The sequence below is a fragment of the Microcaecilia unicolor genome, chromosome 12 (assembly GCF_901765095.1).
Source record: "Microcaecilia unicolor chromosome 12, aMicUni1.1, whole genome shotgun sequence".
In the NCBI taxonomy this organism is placed as follows: domain Eukaryota; kingdom Metazoa; phylum Chordata; class Amphibia; order Gymnophiona; family Siphonopidae; genus Microcaecilia; species Microcaecilia unicolor.
The window spans coordinates 18,970,990-18,988,150 of record NC_044042.1 but is presented as its reverse complement, the minus strand read 5'-3'; the positions used below and the strand labels follow the sequence as shown (position 1 = coordinate 18,988,150).

At 43.9% G+C, this 17,161-nt stretch overlaps 1 protein-coding gene across 4 annotated transcripts in view; it reads right to left on the bottom strand.

Moving 5' to 3' along the window:
* Window positions 1–772: 772 nt before the first annotated feature.
* CEPT1 (choline/ethanolamine phosphotransferase 1) overlaps window positions 773–17,161 on the bottom strand; it is a 41,055-nt gene continuing 24,666 nt past the window's right edge. For 3 of the 4 annotated variants that reach the window (XM_030221097.1, XM_030221099.1, XM_030221098.1), the window contains exons 5-9: window positions 12,191–12,275; window positions 8,027–8,158; window positions 4,944–5,102; window positions 3,523–3,648; window positions 773–1,749 (exon numbers count right to left, since the gene is read on the bottom strand). In XM_030221097.1, the coding sequence (XP_030076957.1) occupies window positions 1,627–1,749; window positions 3,523–3,648; window positions 4,944–5,102; window positions 8,027–8,158; window positions 12,191–12,275 (625 nt within the window). In that variant the 3' untranslated portion in view covers window positions 773–1,626. Of the gene's footprint in view, window positions 1,750–3,522; window positions 3,649–4,943; window positions 5,103–8,026; window positions 8,159–12,190; window positions 12,276–15,731; window positions 15,817–17,161 lie in introns of all 4 variants that reach the window. The other variant, XM_030221100.1, reaches the window with a different exon arrangement.

The following is a 17,161-nucleotide window of genomic DNA, read 5'->3' as shown; positions in this document are numbered from 1 at the left end:
AGCAAGAGGAAGGCGAGTAGATGAGAGCCACCAAGGCCGATCACCTCCTCTGCCATCCTAGGCTCCACTGTTTATTTGAACTGCAGGGCTATACGAAGGCCTGTGATGTTCAAATAAAAAGGTATCCCTTCTCCCTCCCCTGCTGCCACTGTGGTGGCAAGAGGAAGGCGAGTAGATGAGAGCCACCAAGGCCGATCACCTCCTCTGCCATCCTAGGCTCCACTGTTTATTTGAACTGCAGGGCTATACGAAGGCCTGTGATGTTCAAATAAAAAGGTATCCCTTCTCCCTCCCCTGCTGCCACTGTGGTAGCAAGAGGAAGGCGAGTAGATGAGAGCCACCAAGGCCGATCACCTCCTCTGCCATCCTAGGCTCCACTGTTTATTTGAACTGCAGGGCTATACGAAGGCCTGTGATGTTCAAATAAAAAGGTATCCCTTCTCCCTCCCCTGCTGCCACTGTGGTAGCAAGAGGAAGGCGAGTAGATCAGAGCAAGCAAGGCCCCGGCAGAATTCGATGTTGGCCAGGTGCTTAGCATTGCCCCAGGTGTAACATGAACTTGAGGCTCTGGCAGCAGGTACAGCACATTCCACTGCAATGACATTTTAACACTGTGCCTCCCAGAACAGCCTTGTGCTATGTAACTTTATTGTACCACTGAAAGATAAGGGCTGGGCTGTGTAAAGACAGCACCAACGCCCAGTCACCGCATCTTAAAATAAAGCTGAAACCTGAGATTTAATAATCCAATAACTACCACAGCCTGAGCAGATGGTTTTCAGAATTTCTTTATTAAAGAACAGAAATAAATTTGACTTCTTTACAAAAATTGAACAGTAAAATTAGTCTTTCAACTAAAGTGAGACAGTAAGTTGGCTTTGAGTTAAAGATAATTCCATTTAAAAAATAAAAAAAAAATAAAAGTAAACTTGACCACACGGTACACTGCATGCCGTCAGCACCACCGAAAAGAAACCTAAGGTTAGAAGATTTTGACTGAGGTGTTACTTAACCTCCCTCCTCTGCTCCTCTACATGTAAATCACTTCCATTTCCAAGTACCAAAAGTAGCTTAAAGAGGGGCTGGGAGGGGAGGCTGCTACCCTTTGCACCCACAGGGCCAGCTTTGTAGAAAACGTGGCCTTTCCACGCCCTGGCCTCAGCCACACGAACCTACGTAACGTCTAGCTCTGCTGTCAACTTCGAGCCAGGCTCCTCACTAAAACAAAGACACTGATGTGTTTAAACTAAAAGAAAACAAAACAATATATTTGGCTTTTCAATACTTTTATGTTAAAATGCATTGTTAGGGATTGGTTACCGCTGGCTTGTTAATCACAAAGGTATGCCACAGTTCCACGCATGCTCTCCGAGGTGCACAATCGGTAGGTGTTAGGGGGTAGATTTAGCTGCAGATTCGTTTTAATTCCTCTCACAGAAGGATAATTACAGGAGTGTTACCAGTAACAAAGAATAGAAGTGCAGACTACACCTGCACAGCACTGATTATAAGTTAGGTTTTTGTTCTCCTCACCCTGCTTACTTGTCTCTCTCCCCATCCCTGGGTTCTTTTCCCAATTTACATTCGTTTGCTTTAGAAAATGCCACGTCTCCTCTCCGGTGTGGGTTACTGATGGTTATTGGACAGCACCGCGGGGCTCTTAATTCTGAACACCTCGATGTGAAGGTGGGAGGCGATCTGGTTGCAGACACTGACACAGTAACGAACCAAATCAACCAGCGACAGGATCTAGAAAGACGGAAAGAGAGCTTAACCCCAACAGTCGCTATCTGGCAAAACCAGTTTTGCTCTTTCAGATCGAGGCACTTGACTAATCCTAACTCCAGCAAGGTTAGTACTGGGGGATCTAGGACGTTGCTGTGAAATGTTAAAAAAAAAAGAAAAAGAAAAAGCTTTTCACTCACATTATCCACCCCCCCCCCCCCCCAACTCTTTCCTAAAGTTGTTTTCATGCTTAGATTTTTGCTAAGGCTTGGGGATTTTATAAAGTGGATACTATGCTTGTAAAAGGACCTCAAGGACGTTGAAGGCTGGCCATTGGCGTTCCTAGGGGGGCGGACCCCCCCCCAAATGCATGCCGCTGGGGGGGGGGGGGGGGGTGCCGCAGCGCGCGCCTGCTGCGAGTTTACTAACTTTGCTCGTTCGCTGCAGCTCCCTCTGCCCCGGAACAGGAAGTAACCTGTTCCGGGGCAGAGGGAGCTGCAGCGAACGAGAGAAGTTAGCGAACTCTCACAGCAGGCGCGCCACGGCACCCCCCGGGGCGGACCGCCCCCACCCCCTTGGTACGCCACTGAGGCTGGCACAGGCTGTAGGTAGGACGACTCCTTTTTTTTTTTTAAGTTTTCAAATCACAGCTTGTACAGTTCTTCTCACACCAAACTTTACTCGGTTAAAGTTGTGTTTAAGGAGACGGTGGATATTCTTCCACTTTCAGCTTCAATAACACAGATGAACATTTTTCAAGGGAGGAGCAGCTCAAGGACAAGAGGGTTGTTTTTCGGGGGGGGGGGGGGGGGGGGGGGGGGGAAGAGAGGCAGAGGAAATACTTTGCTGGAGAGAGACTAATGGATGCTTGGAGTCTCCTACCAGCAGATATGGTAATAAACACAACTCAAGCTTGGTTAAGAGAGAAACTGAGGGAATGGGGGATTTGGAAGGGGAGGGGCAGAGGCTAAGGAGATCAAGTAGTGTCAGGATTGGCAGTGAGCAGATGGCGTGAGACCAGCAGGACCTGAATCTGTTGCCGTACAAGTGTCTAAAGTCACAGTGGGATGATGTTCAGAAACTCCTACTTGGATCGGTGCCATTCGTCAGGGGTAACCCCTGATTTCCAGCAGCATTAGTCGGCTAACGCCGCTGAAAACCTTTACTGACTGTCCTGGCATGATCGGGTTAATTCTATAACTCGACACTGAACCACGAGGGTCTTGTTAGTGTTGGGGGCTATCAGTCCCACTGGATCACCAGGTATTTTTTTGTGTGTGTGTGTGTGTTTAGTGCGGGGGGGGGGGGCAGGCCCTCCAGGCTTTGTGTTTGGGGAGAGGGGGGCAGGCCTAGTTGTGACAGGTCCAAGAGAAAATCCTGGACCTCTCAAACCTTTTCTGTTGGTCTCCCCATTCCTCCCTTGCTGGAAAGCCCTAATGCCAGCTCGGAGCTGGCATAGGGTTTTTGTAGCGGGTGCAGTGACCTCGTTTGGCACACTGCCCACCGATCATAAGGTAGGAATGCAGGAGCCTCTCGCTTGTATGCAATTAGTGGTCAGAGCCGGAAAGCGTTTGAAATGTGTTCACTGACTCCGATCCTCAGGTGCAAACAAACGCAGGCGCTGGTCCAGGACTAACGGCCTGTAGATCCCGTGTTTGCTTCTGATAATCTGGGCCTGACTGCAGTGTTTAAATATTTAGGAAGGGGCGAGAATGACTTGTTCACCATGAAAACATAAAATGTTCATGACCTAGATGAAAGGGGCCCTTTACACCAGCTAATTTACGTGCAACTTACCAGGGCCAGCCAGAGAACGAGATACTCATCGATAAAACTGTTGAAATACTGGTCCAGAAAGAGCAGCGCTGGTCCAGTAAAGGCACTGTCATGCAAGTGCATTTCACTCTTTGTCATATGTGCAACCTAGGACAGAAAAAGGGTTACATCAAACTCATTTCACACATGCTGGCTGCAGCAGAGTCCAGCCAGAACCTGGGGATCTGAAACTCAATGCAAGACCCTCTCCGATTTTGTTAGATCACACCTAGTAAATATCAAATGATTTTGTCTTAACTGGCTAAATTTGATTATAGGTATAGGCCTGCCCAAGCAGAAAAACAGGGTGCCCAGTCCCCCTGCTGTTTACAGAGAGGTTAGGTAACGTTTTCAGGGTGATAAAGGGTGGCAGTGGGATTAGAACAAAGAACTGCTACCTCATCACCCCAACTCCTTGACTACACTGCCAGCTCCACAGAAACCTGGTTGAGTATTGTTTCTTCTGTATTTGACAAGCGAGCAGTGACGTACCAAGAGGGGGGGGGGGGCGGTCCGCCCCGGGTGCACGCCGCTGGGGGGTGCCGCGGTGCGCGCCTGACGGCTCCGAGTTCGCTAACTTCGCTGTAGCTCCCTCTGCCCCGGAACAGGTTACTTCCTGTTCCGGGGCAGAGGGAGCTGCAGCGAACGAGCGAAGTTAGCGAACTCAGAGCCAACAGGTGCGCGCCGTGGAACCACCCCCCCCCCCCCCAGCGGCGTGCACCCGGGGGGGGGGGGGGGTGTCATTTCACCAGGGGGGGGGGGGAGGTGTCATTTCACCAGGGGGGGGGAGGGAGGGGTCATTTCGCGGGGGAGGGGGGGGGGGGCGCATCGGCGATCCGCCCCGGGTGTCATCCAGGCTAGGAATGCCACTGCAAGTGAGAGTTCAATTTAATGCAAAATAAATTTTAGCAATAGTTTCAATTTACAGTAAGGGAAATAAAGATCTTTGTAGAAGAACATAGACTAAAACAGTTAAAACATACGCTGCCTCTTTCTTCTCACAGTAGAGATAAACAATTAACTGTTCCAGAGTATCATAAACCAATCTGGATTTCAGGATCGCCACAGTTGAATGTTCCTCGCCGTGTCTGTGCTGAGAACTCACTTATTAATATTATTTTGGTTACCCTGAAAAACAGAGTTGCCTATTCCTAGCAGGGAATATGAAAGCACACTTTCCATATGCTAATCCTTGTACGTAAGTGAACTAGGGTGTACAGTCAGCATAAATCCAGACATCTAGAAAAGGGGGGTGGGGGGGGGGGGGGACAGGGACAAGAAGACAAGACAGGGAAAAAAAAATGGTTTGTCCTATGTACACGGCTACCACACTCCTCTACTTCCCATGTACATGGAAAAGGCCAATAATCCTGTAAAAAAAAAAAACCAACACACAAACTCACCACCAGCTTGTTTGTTACTTTGGCAGAAACCAATCCAAAAGTGAGGATGTAGAGGCAGGGGTGCTTCTCAAAGAGCTGAACGGCTGATTTCTTACAGATCATAGCTGCTAAGACGATCACAGATCCAATGTGAAGCATCGGGGACAGGACACTAGTGCCCTGGAAAGAACAGAGGTGCAGGTACCTGTTTACTAAGGTGCCTTTGCGTTTTTAACGCGCCTACAATCAGCGCGCATACACCGTTAATGCGCGCTAACACGCCTATAACGTGGCCCTTTATATACACAGGCTTTATTTAAAAATTACTCTTTTTCTCTTCCTTCTCCTACGTCAGCCCAAAGTCCGGGAACGGTCCTACCTAGATATCTAAAAGAGATTGACGACCACCAGCTTTTTAAGAAATCTTTAAAAACATTTTTATTCGAGAAAGCTTACCCAACCAATAGCATTAAGTCCTCACCTTCTTCATATTGACTACACCTGTTCTACCTCGTCATGCACCCTTTATTATCTTCATGTTCTACCCGTTTTTCTGTCTATTTGTATCATTACCGTCATTGAGTTGTAAGCTTATGTAACCCTGTAAGCCACATTGTGCCCGCTCTAGTGGGAAAATGTGGGGTATAAATGTACTAAAAAGAAATAAATAAAAAGGAAAAATGGTAACTGTAAGAATTAAATGAATAACGAATGCTGATCAGCTGCCATTAAACCAACTGCCAAAGGCAGCTGCACAGCATTTAAATGGGAGGGGGGGGGGGGGCTTAACCCTTTAGTGTCCAATGTTCCCATCAATCTGTTCCCATATGGCTTATTACGGGAACATTGGACACTAAAGGGTTTAAACCCCTACATTTTCTTCTATTTTAATTTAGTATTTTCAACATAAATCAAACACCGCAACATAGCAAAACCACTGTTTTCTTGGAACCCCCCACCCCCACCCCCTCAGCTCCCATAAGCCCGGCATATCCACTGAAGCAATCACAGCTTGACAGAGCTTAAGAAAACCATCTTAGCTTCCCAATTTCACTATGGCATCACCTTAAATTTCTTCCTCCATACAACATACCTTTTAGAGGGCAACAGATCTCACTTGTACTTCCCAAACTCCCTATTTTGAATACATTTCTAAAATTCTGTCTTCTCACAGTAGTGACGTGCTTGGCTGTGGGGCATTATTCTGAGAACTGCCTTTTGTGTACCGCTGGGCATTCGTAAACCATCGATGCAGGGAGGGGCAACAGAGCTGAATCGGAGAATTTACCCTGTACTGTCACCTTCCTGGTTCGCTGCTCCCATCCTCATGGTGGGGAATAACTCGGGGGAGGAAGGAAAATGCCCTCCTCCACCCATTTCAAATGACACAGACATGATCTTGGAGGAGATGTGCCCTGGCAAAAGGTTCCCTGTATTGCCCAGACGTATTCCAGTCAATTTTTAAAACCATTTAACTGGCCAGGAATGCCTCCCGGCAGGTTAAATGGCACTTAACCGGCTATCTGGCAATATTCGGCAGGAAATAGCCGGCTATCTCCCGCTGAACACTGCCGGTTAGTGCTTAGCGGATAGCTGGTTATATCGCGTGATGAAGTGATTCTCTGACAATATTTTTTGGCCAGTTTAAACTTAACGAGCCAAAAAACACCCAGATATTCAGTGCTGGTCACCCTAAATGGCCCAGCAATGGATACTCAGGCTCAGCGTCGGCCATGGGAGGCAGCCCGGCTACTCCTGAATATCGGAACCCATTGGAGGTAATTCTGTAACAGGTACTAACAGTCACATGCCAATTATCCTTGCAAATGTTTAGAATAATGGTACATACGGCACATAAGGGGCCAAAGTCCTACGTAAATACATGCTTATTGTACACAGTGCGTATTTGCAAGGGGGCGTGCACATGGGCGGAGCCTGGGCAGAACGTATGTAATACTATAAGTTGCATGCATATCTCCGACATTTAGGGACACAACACTGACAGCTGCTCACACCTCAATTCTAGGTCTATTTCATCTGTTAGGTCAGTATTCTATAATGCAAAGTTCAGTGCCTATGTTCCTTTATAATGCACACTCCTTCCAGATGCCCTGTTATAGAATCGCCCATCACACGGTCAGCGTAGGTAGAGGGGAAAGAGCATTTGAATAACCACAGTAAAAATGGGGATGGGGTGAAACTTCATGGCTAGAAATGCTGCTTATATGAGCCGATTCTGGGACTCGGTGTACCACTCGGTATGCAGCACAGGGACCAGTGTTCAGGTCCTCTGTCCATTAAGGCAGATGCAGTCTGAAGTTGCAGTGGTTGGGATTTAGGAAAGAAGGAAAGCGGATGCTGCTACTGTGCCAGTCTCTGCCGGATGGCATCTCAGAGAGGGCAGCTCTAAAATGTGGCAACAGTTCCTCATAGCAACCTGGCCTATTAGAGGTCTCTAAAATACTGAGTGGAGTGGAATGGGTAGATGTGAATCACTCGTTTACTCTTTCCAAAAATAATAAGACTAGAGGGCATGCAATGAAGATACTTAGTAGTAAATTTGAATGAAATCGGAGAAAATATTTCTTCAGCCAACTTGTAATTAAACTCTGGAATTTATTGCCAGAGAATGTGGTAAAAGCAGTTAGCATAATAGGGTTTAAGAAAGGTTTGGATAAGCCATTATTAAGAGGGACTTGTGAAAATCCACTGCTTATTTTTAGGATAAGCAGCGTAAAATCTGTTCTACTGTTTTGGGATCTTGCCAGATACTTGTGACCTGGATTGGCTACTGTTGGAAACAGGATACTGGGCTTGATAGACATTTGGTCTGTCCCACTTACGTTCTTATGTCCTGGGGGAAAGACGGAAAACAAAACATTTAAAAAAACCGTGATGAAACTCCCATCTACAAAACAAAACTATAGTTTCCCAACTCAAGCATTACAGTCACTACAGGATACAATTTACTCATTCAGTGTGCCGAGGCAGGTGAAAGGAGAAACCTTCAAGCAACATAACACAAGAATTTTCTAGAGCTGAGAGAGGTTAAAGGTGCCAAAGCAGTCGGCTGAGAGAGGTTCCAGGCATGAAAGAGGACTCACTGCTATGGTTGATCCGTTCTTGCCAACACCTCCGGTGAAGATCACGTGGAAATAATTTGTGCAGGAGAAGATGGTCCCGGCGACAGTGCAGAGAGCAGGGAAGATTTTTACTTGAATATTCAGGACTGGAATCTTTAAGATCAGGATAAGAACAAAAAAAATGTCACGATTGATTCGGCATAAGGTTAAGGTGCACTTTCTTCCCTGTAGTGTCTTCTCCACTTCTCCTCCCCTCTCCCAAAATATACTCCCTTAAATATCTAGAGAAATATGTTGTGTATCATTCATCTGACACCATCTAAAACCTCTTAAAAATGACCCTTAGGAAACAGCCTATAGATCTCTCTTACTGTCACTGTGCAACATGGTGCAAAAGGTTAGGAAGAATCTACCACTGACCTCGGAGCATGGGGAGGTGAAGGAACATGCTAAATTTCACACAGCGGTTAGGGAAGGGGAGGCAGAAGGATGTGACACTTTGTGCTATAATCCCTTATGTCATACTGTCAGCCTATGCTGTCCTAGTTAGAAAGTTGTAGAGTCTTAATAGAACAGGTCACTTATTCCTTTTAGGTCATACATTGTTTGGTAAAAAGGATTTACCTCGTGAAAGAATCCTAAAAGAAAGCAGCTGAATTTAAACTGCAGCTGGACAATATGAGCTTCCATTTGAGGTCTCGCTGTACAAGGTAACATGTTCCTGGGCCAGTAGTGACATCTTCTGGCCATGGTGCAGACTGCAGGCACACACTTCATTTTTCATAACCGGAACAGGTTTGGGCAAGCCTCGATTTAAATCAACTTTAAACTAACAAATATACAGATCTGGAAGTAGCCAAGACCCCGAAGTCGTAAGTGTGCAGAAACGTATTCTGACCGCCCTGAATTAACGCAGGCTAACTGCAAACTGATCAAATTGTATCACGTGGATTATGCTTTAAAGGAAAAAAAAAAAAAAAGTACTGTAAATAGTTTCCATGCTTAATCTTTTCATATTGCGCAATTAGAGGAAACCAATTCTCATTCATGGCTGAAAGATGTCACCACTTCAGTAATTCTAACGAGAGCAAAAACACAAATTATTACAAAGCTCAGGCAAAACGGACATTTTCTTTTAATTATATAGCAACCTTGTCTTCAATAAACCTTAAATAGTTTTTAAATATCTATTTCAGACAATATTGGTGTTCCTCCCCCATTTTCATTTTTGAACAGCTTAAATCCTTTTCAAATGTATGCAGCTGGAAGGCCATTTCTTACTGAGGGTGGGTGCAGTTTCTGATGAAATGTTACAGGGGATGTGGTGAATACAGCTGCTCTTCAAAAGGAAACTATTAAAATGTTCTCTCTAAACACCACCACTGAATCTATATTTCCCCGGAGAATTAACTAAGGATATGCAACAGAAAGTGTCCTTTGCTGAAGTGAAGGAGTAGCCTAATGGTTAACGTAAGTGGCCTGAGAACCAGGTTTGATTCCCACTACCAGCTCCTTGTCATTCTAGGCAAGTCACTTAACCCCTCCACTGCCCCAGATACAAAAATAAGTTCCTGGCAATGTATCAAGTCCCATCCCCTTTCTCAGAAGGCTCAGAATTTGGCAATGAAGAGTCGAGCATTGCTTTCAGCTTGATTCTTATCTTCCATTGATTAATGTAATTTATTACATGTCGGTTGTACTGAAAAATTCTTCGATTACAAAATGCCACGGCTAGAATGATTTTTGGTATGAACTATCAAGAAAGAAATACTCCTCTGTTATGTAAACTTCCTGTCCATGCTTGTTGTAAATATAAGTTGTGTACTATAATATTCAGAATAATTCATGAATGGCCCTGAGTTACCCCCCTACGATAGGGTTACCAAAGAGTCAATGGTCTTTGAAAAATCTGCATTCAAGATACGCTTTAAACATTTTTTGTTGCGTCTTTTCCTTATCAAGCAGCCAAGTGCTGGAACTCTTTGCCTCCTTCTCTGAGGACTGAAACTTCATATCTCAGATTTAGGAAACTTTTGAAATCCTATCTTTTTAGAAAATATATTAAATGTCTGGCTTGAAATGGGTACATTTGGTTCTATTATTGAGTAATCACAGATACGTTCTTTATTTCTAGAACTTCCTGTAACGAGTATTAAGTTTAAATTGTAACTTTTTTGTAATCCGCAGTAAGCAAATTGCAAAGTAGCAGGACAGACGTTCTCCTGTTGTACTGTATTAATGATAAAAGACCAGTTTAGGTGGATTTTTAGGAGAAGGAAGGAGATTGACAAAATAGTGAGGGCCTGGCCACGGGAGAATGATACAGAGGATCATAAGATCTCAAATATTCAGGATACCGCAACAATTCAACTATCAGCCCAATCATTAATTGACAAGACACAGTCCTTAACTTAGGGCTGGGGTTTTATTCCAATGGTTAAGTATGATCTTTTAGGATCTGGATTTATTTCTAATCAATTTATTAGAAAATTATAATTGCAATTTTTGATTATCAACAAAAATGTGACTAATGATTATTTACTTTAAATACGGTAACACATCCCCAATACAATGGTTTATGCCCCCTTACATAGAAAAGTCCTCTTGACTAACAAAGCAAGAACGGGCAGACCTTAAGAGAGACAATCCTCGTTTATATGGATGGGCAGCCTGGATAGGCCACAGAGAAAATGACAACAGATAAAAGACTATTTTAAGAGAACAGTCTTACACATACCAACCCTGAAAAATGGAATATATGTTTCAGTCCTAGTAGGGGAAATTCATGCTGATGTTTTTAGGAATTATGATCCACCCTCTTTAAAAATGCTTCCGTACATGAACCAGAAAAACTGAAAAAGTTTATACTTGCTAAAGAAAGCGGGGGCGAAGCAGTCCTGGAAACCCCTGTAGGGAGCTGAAACCGCTGGTAGGGTACTGGACTCTGTCCTCTCAAAAGTTTAATTTATGGAGAGTGTATTGCTCTTAAATTTTTCTTATAATTCATTACTTTGTATCTTGATCCATAGTGTGGACTAAGTAACAATGTTTATTTTCCATGTGATCCTTGACCATGTGAAGGACAAGAATTTTCTTTTCCCTTTATATTTTGAATTCCTGATTTTCCTGCATTTACTTAAAGTGAATGTTTATTTGAAACTTATAAATAAAGAATTAAAAAATGCTTCCGCACGTCCATGTTTAAAAGCAGAAAAATCTTAGTTAAGAATTTGTCAAGTGCCCCCCCCCCCCCCCCCCCCGTGCCTTGAGGGTGCACAGAAGACTGAATACTGTATTTGAAACGGAGAGGGGCTAGAGAAGAGTGTCCCAAACCTACAACTACTACTTACTACTACTTAACATTTCTAGAGCGCTACTAGGGTTACGCAGCGCTGTACAGTTTAACAAAGAAGGACAGTCCCTGCTCAAAGGAGCTTACAATCTAAATATGGAATGTTGCTAGTGGAATAGCAACATTCCATGTAGAATCTCAAGTAATAGCAACATTCCATGTTCCACTGCACAAACCACTAGGCTGCTACTCCTCCACTACTACTACTACTACTACTTAACATTTCTAGAGCGCTACTAGGGTTACGCAGCGCTGTACAATTTAACAAAGAAGGACAGTCCCTGCTCAAAGGAGCTTACAATCTAAAGGACGAAATGTCAAGTTGGTGCAGTCTAGATTTCTGAATAGAGGTATAGTGGTTAGGAGGCAAACCTGTCCTGGGAACCCCATAGCCAGCTGAGTTTTCAGGATATCCACATTTATTTCATGCATAGTCAGTTCACAAATTCCGAGCATCCAGCGTGTACAAATGTACTTCATGCATATTCATTGTGGATATCCTGAAAACACAACTGGCTGTGGGGTCTACAAGACAGGTTCGCAAAGTCCGAAGTTAGGAGTTACTTTTGTAACAACAGGGCAGAGAAGAATGAGCCTGGAATGAATAGAACTCATCGGATTTCAGAACCTATTGTGGCATGATAAGACAAATGAAAAGAGGCCGTGCCCTGTACCGAATCCTCTCTCTGTGGTACAACGTGTAACAAAACAGGACACCAGAGCTGGATTTTAATACTGTTCCTGCACAACTCTTGGTTTGAACTAATCGGAAGGTTCAGTGAAGACAAGGCGCACAAGTAAACCAGTCGAGTAATAATTATCAAATAAATTACCAGTGATTGCCAAAAAGCTGCTCCTCCGATTGCTGACAGCAAATACATGACTATTATGAAGATTTGAACTTCAGTCACATCAATTCTGATTAGATACAAAAAGTCAAAAAAGCAGGATTATGCAAAACAATTTCATAGCGATTATTTGAAGCCCAACAGCAGTCGAACGTCATGCACAGGATGTTCAAAACGGTGAGAAGGGAGAACCAGCAGGAGACAAAACAATCAGCATTTTTTTAAAAGTTTTCAAGAGCAAGTAAAAAACAAAACAAAACCCCTCTCTCACTCTGATAACTGGAAGCCTGGGTATCTCAACCAGACTGAGAGCTGTAAGCAGACCGTCATCAACATACAGGACCAGTGGGTTTCCAAACCTGGTCCTGGAGGCATCCCAGCCGGTCAGGTTTTCAGGATTTCCACAATGAATATTCATATGCAGTGGAGACAGTGCATGCAAATATTTCTCCTGAAAACCTGACTGGTTGGGAACAATTGCTATAGAGGGTAATTTTCTATAGGTCACCAAAAATTAGGCATTGAGCTGTTTGCATGCTAAGTACATAAGCACAGCCATACTGGGAAAAGACCAAGGGTCCATCAAGCCCAGCATCCTGTCTCCGACAGTGGCCAATCCAGGCTTCAAGAACCCGGCAACCCACCCCCCCCCCAAAAAAAAATATATATATATTTTTAAAATAATGTTCAATGGATTTTCCTTCAGGAATCTGTCCAAACCCCCCTTAAATTCCGTAAGGCCAGCTGCTGTCACTACATTTTCCGGCAACGAGTTCCAGAGTCCAACTACATGGCTGAGTAAAGAAAAACTTTCTCCTGTTTGTTTTAAATCTACCATATTCTAGCTTCATCTTGTGTCCCCTGGTTCTATTATTGTTTGAAAGTGTAAACAAATGCTTCACATCTGTCTGCTCTACTCCGCTCATTATCTTGTAGATTTCTATCATATCACCCCTCAGTCACCTTTTCTCCAAGCTGAAGAGCCCTAACCTTCTTAGCCTTTCCTCATAGGGAAGTCGTTCCATCCCTTTTATCATTTTTGTCGCCCTTCTCTGCACCTTCTCCAATTCCTTTATATCTTTTTTGAGATGCGGCGCCCAGAACTGGACACAATATTCGAGGTGAGGTCGCACCATGGAGCGATACAATGGCATTATAACATCCTCGTGTTTAAAAAAAAAAAAAAAAAAAAAACATCCTCGTGTTTGTTTTCCATCCCTTTCCTAATAATACTCAACATTCTGTGCGCTTTCTTAGCCGCCGCAGCACACTGAGCAGAAGTTTTCAACGTCTTATCAACGATGACTCCCAGATCCCTTTCTAGGTCTGTGACTCCTAACGCGGAACCTTGCATGACATATCTGTAATTCTATACTGGCTATTACTAGCGTAACTCAGCATGTCAACGGCTGGTGTAAATGTCCATGACTAAATGTCACAGTTACATGCGTCACTGTTGGCATTCTAAAACCTTGGTGTGTAGGTGCTGGGCACACCCCTGACCCACCCGTGTCTACGCTCCCCTTGCGGTTATGTGCTATAGAGTTAGATTACAGAATACCAAGTCCAGTTCGATGCATAACTGCAAATTAGCACCAATTAACACCTAATTTGTCAGTTATGTGCGTAACTATATTCTATAAATTGTGCGCGCCCGGATTCTATACAACACAACTTAATTTGCTTGCGCAAATCCAGTCGTATTCTGGATTTGCATGCACAACTTAGTTAGCAAGCCAGTGCCACTAATCGCCTCTTAATTGCTACTAATTGGCATTAATTAGAATTTGCACTTAGTTCTGTGTGTATTCTATAACGTGATGCGCGTAAATTCTAAGCTGCGTAGTTGAAAAGGGGCCATGGGCGTGTCGTGGGCATTTAGACGTCAGCATTTACATCAAGTTTTACTTGGCGTAACCGCCCGCAATTAAATTTAGTCACACGGATGGGCGCTCCGCATAGTCTATAAACCGCGCACAAATTCAGGTTTATTCTATAAGCATATTTTGTTTCAGCGTTGATTTTTTTCTAAATTTTTAGACGTGATATATAGAATCTAAAGTGTAAAATTGTACACGCAAGATTATACAACAAAGGGGATACTGCTAGGGAATGACACGGGGACAAAGTCTGTCCCCATCCTCACCTAGTCACCACGAATAAATTCCATATGTTGTACTAGCTCTCCGTTTGGAAAAACTGGCTCTGCTAAATGTTTGTATGAGACGTTATCCTTAATAAAATATTTGCACAAAAAAAAAATTCCATTCCCTCTTGCGTATGATGAAAGTGCAGCTTTCATAACCCATGTGCATGATAACAAATGTCTTCCACACTGCACTACTTCCATCTTCTTAAAAGACCATCACTCGCTTTTCGTATGAATGAGATTTTATCCCCGTGTCCTTCTCTAGATACTGCACAGGTTCAGAACATTTGCAGGATATCTGGGCTCCATCTCTCTTGGCTTCATGGTTTCTTTCTGGCTAGGATTCTCATCCAAACACAGGGTCTTTACCTATTGGTTAAGAAAGTCCCTTCCTGACAGGGCTGAGGGGTTAATGCACTAATACCGCACCACCTTGGGACTTAACATAGGAGCCAACTTTTCAAAATTATTGGGGGTGCTAAGCCCAGTGGAACTAACCCTTCCCTGGACACATACAAGCAAATTCTCAATATTGGGGGTGCTCAAGCACCCACAGAGTCGGCTCCTATGGGCCTTAATGATTTTAACTAATCACAACCAAATCTGGGATCCTTTTCCAGTTTGGAATCCTTCCCCTTCGGAGAAACAAGGGCAGAAGAGCTGCTGAAGGTGGCTGCAGAACAAAATGATACTTTTGCACTGATCCCTAAAGCGGCAATATTCAAATGTTTTATGCCTGGACTGACCCCTTCCTCCCACCCCATGAATGCAGCTAGATCTGTGTGTAGTGACTGATGCTGGGGCAGGTACAAGAATTCCATTTTGAAACCCACACATACTTTTGGGTGCAAAGTATTGAAATCTTTTGTATCCACGTCTGAAGTCTGCCCAAACTCCTAAAGATAAACTCCATGGGCAATTTCACTTTTTAAAAAATGACTGGCAGGGTTTCATTATTACCCCCTTAAACAAGATAAATGATAGCTGAACGACTGACCTCCTGCTTTTGCATTCCAAAATCAGAGTGAGGTGGGGTTTTTGTTTGTTTGTTTGTTTTAATTGCTCTTTTATGCTTCAAGTTCCCAGAGTCCTTCCCAGCACGGACAGTGCACCTCACAATTGCTTCACTTTTGCACAAATCCCTAAACAGATACATACTGAAAAGGTTCAGGGTTTTGGAGCATGGTGAGCACTGAAGGCTGCTCGAAGGCTGGAAGGCCCCTGCGTATCTCCTACATGGATTCACAAGTTATTCATGTTAAACCTGGAAACAGATCCCCTCTTGCATGCTCTGTGCCTACCACGGCTGCTGGCTGGGCTCTGTGCACATGCCATTCACTGTTTGACACCTAGGTTTAGCGCTGGCGGAAGGATTACCGTGTTGTTCCAGAACTGGGGACCCAGAGCTCCTGTGAGCAGATGGAGCACTATGATAAAGAGCTCAGTTTCTGTAACATCGACTCTGCACATCAGGGAGAGAAAATTTGACAGGGTGAAGAGAGACTGTAGCTGGCGGGTTCAGGGGCAGCTTTGGAGGGCTCCTACCCCTGGTTCCCCCCCCCCCCCCCCCCCCCCCCCCCCCGCTGCTTATCTCAGTGTCCATCAATCACCGCCTCTTATTCTACTAAGCATACCTTCAGGTCAAAACTAGCCCAATTAGGGCCAAATCACTTTCAGAATTATAGCCAGAAAAGTCATTATTCCCCCCTCCCCCACCCTTTTAAACACACAGCTACATGCTTGCACTTCTGAGCAAACTGAGCATGCTCCTGACAATGAGTTTAGCGTGACATAATTTACTTAGGCAGCTCAGAATAGCACCAGTTTTATTAATTTTTCAGAGCCTGAAGGGCTGCAAATTTAGCTCTCATATCCTGTTCTTGCTGGATTCTTAAAAGTCAACCCTGCTCCCGCTTCTTGACTTCTTTGCTTTTTAAGCGCATAAGAATCTCCTGGGACCTCCGACTACTCTTAACGGAGGGCTACAAGTAATGTGCTACACAGCTTTTCTTTCACCTGGCAGCTTCCTTGAGGTCTTGTGTGCTTCTGCCTGTTCTCAAACTGTGATGGAAAGTACCCTCCACACGTTACCTTGCACCTCCCACCGTTTTTGCCTCAGCCAGCTCCAACAAAATAACCTGACCTTCACACCAGAAAAAAAGCTACAGACCCTGGCCTTTCTTCGGACCCTTTCTTCATCCCAAATCCCTCTTGTAAAACATAATTCTCTGGCTGTGTTATACCGAAGCCTTTTCTGTCTTCCGAGTTAAATTTCATGATTCAAACAACTGCTTACAGTGATTTCAAAAGCTTTTCTTTAGACATTCCCATCACAAATTTCAGTAACTTGGAGCTAGAGAGAATCCACTTACGTGGAGAACTCAGTAGATCCCACGGGGCGTGAAATGAGAATGCAAAAGGTGGCAGTATAAGCCAGGCTATCCAAAGACTGAAAACCGGGTAAGTTTTTTTCATGTCACATAAATATTTATGAATGTACATGTAATTCTGTGTTTTTCATATATTTTGCTTTATGGCATTTATGTTCCACATTGTTCGGAGAGTATATGGCATCTGTGTTTTCATATCTTCTCCGTTTTCATACCTTCTCTTTTTTGATTTATCCCTTTGTTGTCAGCTTATAATATGCATCATATGTTTATTATTATTGCTTAACGAATATGCATTTATATTAGCATGATTTAAAATTATTTATTTTTTTTTGTTGTTTATTCATATATCTGTTATACGTTTCCCTTTTTGGCATTTGATTGTATTTTTTAACCTCAACTTTTCATTGTTTTTAT